General features: G+C 41.6%; 1 protein-coding gene across 1 annotated transcript; it reads left to right on the top strand.

The window, feature by feature from the left end:
* The first annotated feature begins 2109 nt into the window (after positions 1 to 2109).
* On the top strand, positions 2110 to 6622 carry LOC148024806 (F-box/LRR-repeat protein 3-like). The gene is made up of 7 exons (XM_087694452.1): positions 2110 to 3028; positions 3886 to 4011; positions 4433 to 4537; positions 4628 to 5021; positions 5110 to 5239; positions 5407 to 5701; positions 5819 to 6622. The coding sequence occupies exons 1-7, from the start codon at positions 2378 to 2380 to the stop codon at positions 6068 to 6070; spliced, it is 1953 nt and encodes a 650-aa protein (XP_087550578.1). The 5' UTR covers positions 2110 to 2377; the 3' UTR covers positions 6071 to 6622.
* The last annotated feature ends 6415 nt before the right edge of the window (positions 6623 to 13037 follow it).

Genomic DNA, 13037 nt, shown 5'->3' with positions numbered 1-13037 from the left:
TGAAATAATAAATAAAGACTATTTTCTTTGTCTTTGTGTTGTGCTATAAAATTACGCAAAGGAACTTGTGATAACGTGTTAATTAATGAAGCTACTTTTATATGCCATAACTTAATGTGATAGGTAATTGGAAAAGTAAAGAAAACCATTTTTGGAAAGCAGGTGGGCAAGATCCTCGACGCATTTGTCCTATGGATAGGTGTTCCCAGTAAGCTAGAAGCTTCTCTCAAGGGATTAAACGAAATGTTAATTAGGAAAAACTAGGTAGAGCTGAGTGTTGACTTACCTAGGGTCAGGTCTTGAAACCTTGATTAGAAATTATCTTAGGGGAAAGGTGTGGCAACTGTGCTAAAACTCCATTAAGGTTCCATGAATCCTAACCTCTTATTGCTAGGAGAAAGCGTTGCACTCTATGAACCAAGGGTAACTATGATCATTTCAGTCAGATAAGAAGCCCTTGTGGGACACCTCTGATGGAGCTAGCTGAGGTATCGAGACCTCAGTTTGTCAAATTAGGACCCCGAGCTTGTAGGTTGATCATCGTGGGGATGGCCAGTACCTTCCATTATGGGGTAGGCTTTGGGAAACCTAGTCGATAGAGCTCGTGAATTCTTATGAGTGCCGAGCAAAGCCATCTAGGATAATTCCTCAATGGACTACTATAACATGTTGCCAGGGAATCACCAGGTAAGCTCGTGACAATATCTATCTTAGCTTGCATTAAAAAATAAGATTTGAAGCCATATAAAGGTTCCAAAGTCATATATTCAAAAATCATTTTATTTCTAATAGTACAAATATTCTAGAGGTAAAAACCCCTCAACCAATTCCATATTACTGGGGGAATGCAATAAATTTCCCCCAATAGAATCTCCTTCCATGATATCTCAGATGGAAGATATGACATGATCAAGACCTGCAAGAAGAAAAAAATATTAGTATTACGGAGACAACTATAGAAAAGATGGGGTATAGATTCTACTTGTTGTTTACATTTGGGGCACAACCCATTACTTATTCCTACTTTATGAGCCCTCTCATTAGTCCATAGAGATTTAAGGGTTATCAGGCACATTAAACATGAGATTTTGGATTGAATCATAGGTAGCCAAAGATTACCAAATCTGTATATCCACTGTTGAGGGTTCCAGTTGATGTGCCATCTACCATTTAACTTATAGTATAATACATTTAAGTCTTTCTGCAAGTCAGGGAGTGGGAGGAGAGGTTTATCACCCACTAAGCACACCCCTCTAACATTGAAAGGGAGGTTGATGTTGATGATAGCTGACATGTGGGGGCACCATAGGTTGGTCCTACTTTTGATTAGGATCATCTCAGCTTGCTTCAAGTGAAACTTACTCTAAAGTTGCTTTTGCGTAAGCCATGCCTTAGATTTGGTATCCCAAAGATCCCCTCGTACTTGGATATCTTTCCTATATGGCTTGTAGACTTGATTTAGAACCCCCCCCAAGATAGAGTTCTGACAAAGTTGAACAAGACAGAATCAGCTAGGCCCAAGGTAAGGTAAGAGTAGGGTGTGGAGTAGGAGCAAGAAGCTTCTTATACTTGAACCATGCCTCCAAGTAGATGCCTTTTATTAATTTAGAGGAGTGCTTGATTTTAATTTCCAATGGACTAAGAATAACCATTAGAGGGGTTAATTTTTTCCATTTGGGGCATCCTGCTATTTAGAAATTTTTGCAGGAGGCATGTAAGAGAGTTTGGTAATCCTAAACCTCCTAGTTTGGCAGCTAGTTTAGTTGCCAATGGTTGTAGGTTTGGTAATCCTAGACCTCCTAGGCTTCTAAATATTTTCAACCTTTAACACATTCTATCACTTGGTAAAAAGAAGAAAAAAATGACACGGTGAGGTGGTAATGAACGTTATTGTGGCAGTTAACTAGCATGTGAACAGGCCGGGAGCTGGGCCTGTACTATTGTTACCTGTCGTGTTACGGACGTCCGTACGCGTGACGAAACTATCCTCCGGCCCCAATTAAAATAATGGTAATAAATTGTAAAGCGCTACAGTTCGCTGCAAATCATGGAGGCAACAAGGGAGGGTTGTCACTAAGACAGGCTTCTTCTCATCACAGGCAGTTCTCTCTCTCTCTCTCTCTCTCTCTCTCTCTCTCTCTCTCTCTGTGTTTCTCTCAGATGTATGTGCCTTAAGCTTTCTCCTGAATCAGAAGAGACAGCCTTCACGTATTGACACTGTCGATGGCGTCCTGCCGATGCCAGCACTGTCTCAGCTGAGTGCATAAGTCTCCACCAATTATTATCTGTGCGACTCTTTCTCCGTGTCTGTCTGTCTGTCTGTCTGTCTGTCTCATTTCCTGCATGCTCCATCATTCCTCTGCTTCAGCCCCCCGCTATGGATCCAAGTCCCAAACTCCCCCGCCGCTGCCCCTACCCCCCCAGCAGCATCCTCGACCTTCTCGACGACCGCATCCTCCTCAGTGTCTTCGAGAAGCTCCGCTCCCACGGCGACAGGAACAGCTGGTCCCTTGTCTGCAAGCGCTTCTTCCACATCCGCGCCTCCGGCCATAGCTTTACCCTCCTCCGTGCACACCTCCTCCCTTCCTTCCTCGCCTCGCACAGCCACATCCGCTATCTCAACCTCTCCCCCTGCACCTACGTCAGTGATACGACCCTTGCGCACCTCGCACACAATGCTAGCCCCTACCTCCAGTCCCTGAACCTGTCCAAGGTCTGCACCTTCACTGGTGCGGGCCTTGCTTCTCTGAGCCGCAGATGCAGCTCCCTCACCGCCCTCGATCTGAGTTTCTGTAGCCAATTGACAGATGTGGGCATGGTGGCGCTATCCGCGATGAATGGTCTGCAGTCTCTGAAGCTTATCCAGTGCGAGGCCATCACAGATGCCGGGATGATGGCCATGACATCAGGCTGCGGGAGGCTGCTACACTTGAACTTGAGGTGGTGTTCAGGGATTTCAGACTGGACCGCGATTGCTATCGGCTCTAACTGCAAGGAGCTTCGGAGCCTGGACCTGTCTTACACAGAGGTAAATACCATCGGCTTCCATACGTTTCAGGATGATATAAGCTGTGTGCTCCTTTTTTCCTTATAATTGATACTGCGGTGCAGGTTGCAAATAGGCTATCACAAGAAGTTTTAGACCAATTCCCACTATAATTCTGACATTGTAATTACAAAAAATGTCATGAGATTCTGCAAGGAGGGATCACATATATCGCTAGGTTGGACCCAGGGAGGGTCGGCAGCCTCTTGGCCCCAACTGCATCTAGCTAGGTATGCCGTGCCTCTTGAGCAGAAGCTCATGATGTTGAACACTGTAGACGGGAAAAAACAAAGGAAAATAGCCCTTGAGAATCCATGCAGGTGTAGGAGCACCCAATCTTGCATGAGCACTTCGGAAAATCTAAGCCATTTCAAATCCTGATTGATACAAAGCGCATGCAGCTTTAACACCGGTATTTTTATTGGCCCTGCTACTATCAAATGCTTGAACCCACAATCAATGCTTATCACACAAGAAGTTTTAGACAAATTCCTACTACGGCTCCCACATTGTGAATTTTGACATTATGAGCTTTTGTGAGGGAGGGACCACATACCTAGCTAAGTGCGGTTTGGAGCTAGGTATGCGGTTCCTCGAGTGGAGAAGCTAATGATGTTGAACATTATAGGGAAAACCACGGGAAAGAGCTCCTTTTCCCACACGAGTAAATGTTGAAAACTTCTGGTCTTAATTGCATAACTGAGATTTTGTCATGTGATTTTTTCTGATGGGTAGGTGTTGAGATACAAAACCCTTGCTTTTTCCTGTTTACTTAGCTTTCCATTGGTTTTATCTGAAGTCTTTTCCTCATTCAAGGCTGTTATTCAAATGGAATCCAGATCAGCAACATTGGCTTGGCATCTGTTAAGAACCTCAAACACTTGGAATCTCTGAGCTTGGTTGCTTGCCACAGCATTGATGATGAAGGCTTGGCACACCTCAAACATGGCTGCAAAACATTACAGGTAGTTAGTTGTCTTTGCACGTGAAAAAGTTTGACCATATGAAGAATGAGTTTGTGGTTGTTTCATTGTTCTACTTCTGGGTGAAGGATCCACATGACACATCTTGCCTTGCTCTCTAGTGTCGTCATTTGACACTTCGATGCATAGAGAGCTCATGGGTACATGCTTGTTCAATGTTGATAAGTCCCTTGTCTTTGCAAATGCTAGATATATCGAGATGTAAGTGTTGATTATGGTGATTAGCGCCTTGTTTCTGAATGAAGAGCTTATGGGCCCATATTGTTCAATTGTGATTAGCCCCTTGTTTGATCAGATATTGGATTATTGAGACCTCAAGGTTTAATATGGTGGCCTTGCTGATGACTTCTTCCCTCTACAGCATCTCTCACTATGTTGATTAGCCCCTAAGTTGTTTTTGCAGATGCTGGATGTAGCAAGATGTCAAAGTGTTAGTTATGGTGGCCTGGTAGGCCTTGCTGATGGCTTTGCTCCTCTGCAACATCTCTCACTCTCCTACTCCCTTCCAGTAAGAGTTTTTCACACATCAAACAATAATATTGTATCAACACTATGCATTCATGTGCCTCAATTAAAAATCTTTGTCTGCAAAATGCAGGTAACTGATGCTTTGCTCCAGAGCATTCAGAAATTGGAAGGCCTACAGTCAATTAGGTTTGATGGGTGTGATGTTGGTGCAGCTGACTTGTCATTGCTTGGAGGAGGTTGCAAAGCATTGAAAGAATTGAGCCTGAGCAAATGCAGAGGTGTCACAGATACTGGCTTATCTGCTGCCCTTGCTGGCTGCCAAGTGCTTCGGAAACTTGATCTTACTTGCTGTCAGGAGCTGACAGATTCTGCTTTATCTTCCCTTGCAATGTCTGCCTCAGAATTGGTCAGTCTAAAGATGGAGTCATGCCGGTGTATTTCAAAAGCTGGGTTTTCAAGCCTGGGGAATACCTGTCCTAAGCTAGAAGAGCTTGATTTGACTGATACCAACTTGAATGATTCTGGTGGGATTTTATTTCAAAATGGAGTACATTTCTTGTTCATAGATTTGTAAACTTTACACTAATTATGGTTAATTTGTGCTTGTTTCAGGTCTGATGTCATTAGCAAACTGCCCAGGCCTGAAAGTTCTTAAGGCCGGGTTCTGTTTTCTAATTTCCAGCAAGGGCTTGGAACACATTTCACATGGCTGCCCCAACCTTGAAGAGCTTGATGTCTACAGGTATTGTTTCTTGTGCGTGAACCTAATTCTATGTGATGGGCAAACATGATTGGTATTAAAATTAACCATTAGCCTACGAGACGAAAATCTGCTTACTGAATTTTCTTGATGAGGGATTTATATGCTGTGTAGCATTTGAGAACATGCTACTACTTTATACTGTTCAGGTCTACTGGAATTGGGGATGATGGTGTTGCAGCCATTGCAACTAGATGCTCAAAGTTGAAGATCTTGAACCTTTCATATTGCACAGAAATTACAGATAAATCTCTGCAAAGCATTGCACAATGCCGAAAGCTCTATAACCTGGAGATACGAGGGTGTGCATCTATAACTTCTGTTGGACTGGCTGCTGTTGGCAGAGGATGCATCCACCTGGTGGAGCTTGATGTCAAGCGGTGTTCTTCTGTTGATGACACTGGAGTTCTAGTGTTAGTGCACCATTGTACGGATTTACAACAGGTGTGCACGGAGCTCCTATAATCAGTATACCTGTTTGCTTTTGTGGTGGGAAGAGTTTATAGTCAGTACACCTACCTGTCCTGTGGGAAGAGTTAACTGATTATTGAAGTTTTGCAGGTCAATCTATCTTACACTGCAGTGACAGATCAAGGTCTTATAGCAGCTGCCAAACTTAATCGCATGAAAAATATGAAGCTGGTCCATCTGAACAATGTGTCAGTTTCTGGCTTTGAGGCAGCATTGTTGGCTTGCTGTGGACTTCGAAAGGTCAAGCTGTTGCCACAGTTGAGGGATCTCCTACCCCATAATGTACTTAAGGAAGTAGAGAATAGGGGTTGCAGATTTCGCTGGATACAGAAGCTTCATTAATTGGACATCTGGCAGAGGAGCTATCAATGCAGCAAATCAGTTAGCACTAGTGATTTGAGCTTTCACTATTCTCCAGCCTGTCATGTTATGTATAGTGTCTACTTACCTTGGAGATTGATCATACAATGATCCAATACCACATGCTCTTGTATCATGTGTACTGAATGCAATGCAATGCACAATAGATATAATCACTACCACATAACTGTACAGAATGTGACCATAATGCGCTGGTTAGTGTCTTGGGCTTGAACTGGCAGGAAAATTTTAGGTGTAGAACCAGTAGTGCACTGAAATGCATGGACACTAGCAAGCAAGGGTAGCCACTTTTTTGGTAAGGAGGCAAGAGAACGACACGTCATGTGCAGTTTACTTTCAAGGCTTTCACAAAGTCTAGTAAGAGTTGGGCAAGGCACTAGCCTTAGTCACAGAGCCAAGTAAGAGTTGTTTATAATGCGTTATGTTACACTATGATAAAAGGTAAAAATGTACATCACCACTGTAGAGTTTGAGCAGTTATATCAGGGACAAAACAAGCCCAGATATAGGTTTATTATCTTCATCCTTCTTAGCTATCTTTTTTTAGCATGTGGTAGATCTCTACTACTAAGACTAGAGAATGGGATAAAAGGGGACTTCAGACGACCACATGTTATAAATGTGGCACCAAATATTGAGGAATGTGATGCCATGAAGAATCCCACAAACTTTTTCAGAAACCTTGTTGAGGTTGCCACTGTCTCCTAGCAAGATTTCCTTCCATGGGACAGTGAACAAGATTTAGTTTCTCCATAGATTTTTAATCTTGTGCCACAAGGCTTGTACTTCATAGCAGTCCCAAATACATGCACAATATTCTCTTCCTTCCTCTTGTAGAAAACAGAACGGAGAGGTTTGCACAAATTGAGATACACAGTCTCTTGTAGCCATTTTGTTAGCTACAATTCTCCATAGCAAGACATTAATCTTTAAAGAGCAGTAGCTCTCCATGCCATTTTGAGGCACTTTCTCCAAGTCTTAGAAAGTGTCTCCAAACTCCATCTTGCTTCATGACTCTTTGACTCTTCGAAATGCCACTTGGAATTGGGTTCCTTGAAGTAATCTCTTGACTTAACAAATAGGAGAGGTTTGCTAGTTAGATTCACCAAGTACTCAAGAAAATTACACACCTTAGGTAAAGAGGAGGTAGGCCACACATTCTTCATCTTGGAGAGTGTCAAGCAACCACTCTGCGAAGAAATATCCTAACACAGAAACACAAATGAAAGCATACGATAAAGCATAAACTCAAAAAAACACATTTAGGGTTAGGGTAACTCAAAGGCTGAACCCAATCGAATCCGAATGAGTGATTGAATACTCTTATGTACAATGCTCATGCAGCAAATATACAGTGCATGAATGAAATCTGTACCTTGAGCTCGTGTCTAGAGGATTGACATGGGCAGGTGTAGTGGGGTGAGAGGAAGATTGAAAATGCAGATATTTGAGAGGAGAGAAAAATTGGGCTATAGTTGAAAACTAAAATCACAAATATTAATATGATCTTTCCAGCTAGGTAATAGTAAAAACAGGAGGGCAACAGTGTTTGGATGGTTGCTAATTCCTATCCAAAAGTAGTCACCAATTGTGGAGAGGGATTGCCAGGCAGCAAATGTAGCAACTGTGTGGCTGCATCAGCAAGACGTTGGCTAGAAGGTGAGAGAACAACATGGTGGAGATTGGAAATAATTGCCAGATTGATGTAGATAGCAATGGATAACTTTGGATAAGATGTCTGCCACAGTCAGGATGTGCTAGAGGTCTTGAAACTTGCAAAAATGAGAGTGAGACTAAATGGAGGGTACATGTCTTTATAGAAAGTTTTGGGACCTCTTGTTGTGCTTTGTTTTAAAACTCTCTTGAATTGTGCACCATTTTATGGTTTTGATTGGTTAAGCATTTTTGGGGTCATGTCAGTGGCTAATTCAGCATGTAATGCTTATGTTAGCTCAATACTCCCTCTTAGGTCCAATAATTGAGCTAGAAAGAAAGGCCAACCCAAATTTGTGAGTGTTTTTGGTGGTTATGGTTCTTCCCCAAGGTGTTCCATCCTAAAGCAGCTAGGGTGTCGGATAAAGGGTGCATGATGCAACCCTTGCCCAATGGCCTACTAAGACTACAAAGGCAATGGTTATTTTACTAAGGGAGTCCAAGTAATCACCCTAGAGAGGCTAGGGCATCAGATAGAGGGTGTACGTTGGTTGCCCCCAATGGTCTACTAAGTTCTACAAAGGTAGATGAAACCACAATGAACCTTTGTTTTGTTTTTTTTGCTTGTTTTTTTGTTTGATAATGATTGTTGCAAAAAAGGGAAGGTAACGAATAGGAGACTAGTAGCCAGACCCAAAAAGGCTTTCACAAAAGAAATAGATTGTCCCTACCACTACTAAATGTTGATGATGGAGGAAGAGACTATTGGAATGTGTAGCAGATGTATGGGGGGTATATGGAGAGACAAAAAAGATGTGTGAAAAGCAAGCTAGCAAGGTGAAGCAAGCAAGGGAGATGCCTTGGAGATTGCCATGTGCAATGCTGTCAATATGGTAGAAATATAAAGAAGGGATAAACATGCACAGATGTATGTTTACAGAATAGAATATGCCAATGCACTGGAGATATGCAAGAGGCAATGTAGGAGTAATCATGCTCATGCAGAATGCTATGCAACAATGCCGTTGCACAAGCAAGAGAATTGTATACGGCAAACTTTTACAATCATGCCATTTTGATTATGTGGATGAAGATACAAAGTGCAATATGTAATAATGTTTGAAAAAAAATATAAACAACATTCAATCTCCACCAAGAGAAGAAAGCCACCCTCTCTCAAATTGGAAGGAAAAGCTAGAGGAAAGTATCCTCTCCTTGTTTATTTGAAGAAATAGAAGAGGGTGTCGATCTTGGGTAGAACATATTGCAACGTGGTCAATTAATTGCCTTGGTCAATATATTTGCAAAGAATTTTGATGAAAGCACAAACTTTAGGCGTATGAGTGTCCAACTCAACCTACAGTCTAGTGAAGTGGAAGTGGACCCCCGCATGTGGCATCCATGGTGTAACGATTGGACTATCTGCAAGGACAATGGTGCTCTAGTTGTTGCAGTAGAATGGTAGGAGAGTCGTAGGGGAAATGTGAGGTTGCCAAAAAGCTCAAGTAAATAGCCTTCAATGGTACCATAAAAAAGAGCCTAACACTTAGCCTCAGCCATAGAAGTCACCACTTCTCTTGCTTATAGCTCGGCCCAAGAGATGAGTGCCGTGCCCAAGGTAAAGAGATATCTGCCATGGAAACATCGATTGTCATGATCTCCTACCTAGTTAGAATTAGTATCTGTAAACATAAACTAAATCCATAAGTTAAGCCATAAGAATAGGTACACTTTAAAACACAGGTGCAGTGAAATACTAACTAAGCAGACTAACTTAAGTACGCTAAATTTGGCTTAGTGTGAACCAACCAAAGAAGCTTCTCTACCACAGATTTATAGGGGTGCTCATTTGAGGAAGGATAGATTTAGGGTATCCTTAGAAAGATGGCTAGTAGAATCAAGAGGCATGGCCACATGCCTTGTCCAATTTATGCAATACTGGTCCACTAAAATTGAAGAGCGTACTTTTGCTGTGACAAAATGATTCCCCTAAATTTAACTACCTCCATCTCTAAAAAATAAGATGACAAACCAAGGTATATCATCTCAAAAGTAGAGCAAAGCTGAGCCTTTAATTTTGCTATGGTAGCAGAATTGAAGCTGTTGATAAGTAAATCATCTATGTATAGTAGGATATAGCTAACCACCTCTGAAGTGGTATGGACATATATATTTTAGTCATAAGGGATAGAATAATATCTGTGAGTCCTAAGAAACTCATCCATCCTCTGCAACCAAGACTGTGGTGCTTGGTTTAGCTTCTAAAGATAAATAAATTGTGTACTAAGCTCATCAATTTGTCTCCAATTCACCTTTGAAAAGGAGTAGACTGTAAGCACAAATGATATTGAAGGATATAGGATGTTGTCGTAAATGACCAGCTTACCAAGTGTATTAATGGGTAGGCTTTTAATTTTGGCAAAATTTTGTTGGAGCAACAACCATCCAAATCGTTGGGTTGCTATGATACCCACCCCTAGAACATAGCCCAAGTATCAAAATGGAATGCAAGGGATCATTTTGAGCCCATATTGCATCAACCAAACTTCCTTGATTTTAATGGCTAGGGGATAAGTTCGATTTTAGACTTGCTAATCACTAACCCTAAACTTCTTATCCATATTTTTCATGACTTTTGATTTCTTTGCTTACTTCTCTTCTAAACACTCTCTTTGCTCCACACTATCCTTGAGAAAGAGAGTAGCTTCAAGGTAGTGTTTGTTATTTGCATACATGCATGAGAAACTTAGATTTTGAGCTTTCTTGTGACCAATTTGAGTGAGAAAGTTTGTGTGTGTGATCAAGAGAAATAGAAGATATGATAATATACTTTGTTGTGGTCAATTTTTAGTTTCTTGATCATGAAATTTGAAATTTCTATACGAGAGGAAGAGAATGAGAGAAAGAGATTGCACCAAAGGCGAGCCTTATACTTGTCTAAAGTCCCATCGACTTTTGGCTTAGTCTTAAAAATGCACATTGTCATGATGACTTCATGTGGCTTGGACGACTCCATCAAGGTCCAAGTCTCATTTCGGCCAACACTTCCTAGCTCATTTTTCCATGGGCTCTCACCATTGGAGGCATTGAAGAGCCTCTTTATTAACTATTCGACTTAAAATGCATAATGTAATCATTTCTAAACAATGATGCAGATGAAACTTGAGGTGTAGGTCGGGTGGATCTTCTAGGACTCTCTAGAGTGGAATTTGATGGAAGGATCCTTGAATCCCGTATGGTCTACTAGTATCAGTGAGGTAATAGGTTTCACAGAGAGAGCCTGGAAGGGGAAGAATCTATGGGTGATGTAGGAGCGGGTAGCAGACCCGACTCATAAGGTACTATCTTAGAAGGAACAATGTGAGCAAAAGGATAGAATCTGGTATATAAGACTACATAATGTCCCTCTCACCAAACACTACATCTCTCCTAATGATCACCTTGTTTGTTCAAGGATCGAACAGACGATAGACTTTCACTTTGAAGGAGTATCCTATGAAAATCAAGAGATTAGCTCGGGAAGTGAGCTTGCCTATTTTGTCATTAGGGCTGTGTGTGTAAGCATGACTCCCAAAGACTCTAAAGTAGAAAACTATAGGTGAAGAGCCAAAGAATGCCTTATACAGAGTCCTTTGAGAAATAGTTACAGTCGAGCACTAGTTGAGGATATATATCAAAGTGTTAATGGCCTTGATCCAAAGGCACTCAGGGAGTTCTACTATTAACACAGCATAAAGCATGCTATGTTCATGGTGGTCCGGTTCCTACACTTTAGGACTCCATTCTATAAAGGGGAGTTAGTAGAGGTAAGCTGATGTGAAACACCATGCTCTCATAGAAACTCAAAAAACTCGTGGGAGGTGAACTCACCTCCAATATCACTCATGCATCCTACAAGAGACCCATCTGATTATGTACCAAGAGTAGGTCCCAAGCAAAAGAATATGTGAAGGCATCAGACTTATGCTTGAGAAAGTACAACCATATATAATGAGAATGATCATCCACAATAAAAAAGAAGTATAGTGCTCCATTCAAGGCGATGGTGGATGTTGGCCCACAAAGATCAACATGAATTAATCTCAGAGGTGCCTTAGTTCTATGTGTAGATTGCTAAGGGAATGGGGTATGGTGATGTTTCCCAAGTTGATGAGCTTTACAAACATCCCATGATAGCTTAAGGTGGGGAAGGGCATCAACCATCTATTAATGTGATAACTCATAAACAGAGTCATATTTGAGATGTCGTAAGAAAAAATGCCAAAGACGCTCAGTGCTTGTAGACTTCGGTGTTGTGGCTAAATCCTGGAAATAGTGGAACTCAAAGCCCTCAGTTTGTTAGCTCAGAAAGAAATTGGGTCATGTGGTATAGGCCACTAGGTTTTGCCTTATCGCCGCAAGAAATCACCAAACTAGTCTGAGAGTCAATGACTTGGATTGTGGTTGCTGTGAAGAAGACTATTTGATCCAACTAGCAAAGCTACTAAATGGATAATAAGTTCAGCCCTAGCTAGGGAACATACTATACATCATCCAATGTAGCACAATCTGAGTCTTGGTTAGTGGCAAAATGGATGTGATAGTGAGCCTAAATCATGACTGAGGAGTTGTTTTCGATTCGGACATACTCGGTTCTAGGAGCTCACGAAATAAAAATATTCATGATGGGGGTCATTGATGGGTAGCTCCATTTGTCCATAATCCAAGGAGTAGCTAAAGTACTCGACTGTGATGAATAGGTCTCTGTAAGTAGTCACCTCATTAGGAGGCAACTCACAGATGTGGATGAGACTTGCATTCTCAAATGTCTCTACAAAGATGATGTGGCCTTTGCAGACCAATCAGACAAGCCCTCTGGCATTGAAAACATTATTGACTTTGATGGCTAACTGGTGTTAGCATGGGTCTAGCATTGCCATTGCCCATGTTGAGGGTTGCCACCACCCTGCCACCCTTGTTGGGGGTTTCCCTATTGAGGGGCAAGGGTCTGAGTCTTAGCTTTTGGTACTATGCCTCATCTTTGTTCAACACTTGTTAAAATGACCAACCTTCTGACAATGTTGACAATACCCATTTTTCTTCGATACATTCTGCCACTAAGGTTTTAGAGATGAGTGGGAGTTTTCTTGGAGCTCATTAGTTTAGTTTTGATTTTGATTTTGAGTTTTTTTTTTAAATTTTGATTGGAATTTTGACTTTGTTTACTCTTCCCTTATCGCCCCTTATGAGAAGAAGTAATGAATTATGCCACCCAGGTTTTAAAGATAATTGGGAG

The sequence above is a fragment of the Lygodium microphyllum genome, chromosome 15 (assembly GCF_053477565.2).
Source record: "Lygodium microphyllum isolate KBCC chromosome 15, Lygodium_microphyllum_v1.1.10, whole genome shotgun sequence".
NCBI lineage: Eukaryota > Viridiplantae > Streptophyta > Polypodiopsida > Schizaeales > Lygodiaceae > Lygodium > Lygodium microphyllum.
Note: the sequence above shows the minus strand (reverse complement) of the source record. Positions and strands in the feature narration are given on the sequence as shown.

Coding starts and splice junctions, on each gene's coding strand:
- LOC148024806 (XM_087694452.1), top strand. CDS start 2,378: ATGGATCCAAGTCCCAAACTCCCCCGCCGCTGCCCCTACCCCCCCAGC. Junction 5,022..5,109: donor TACCAACTTGAATGATTCTG/GTGGGATTTTAT, acceptor TGCTTGTTTCAG/GTCTGATGTCATTAGCAAAC. Junction 5,240..5,406: donor GAAGAGCTTGATGTCTACAG/GTATTGTTTCTT, acceptor TATACTGTTCAG/GTCTACTGGAATTGGGGATG.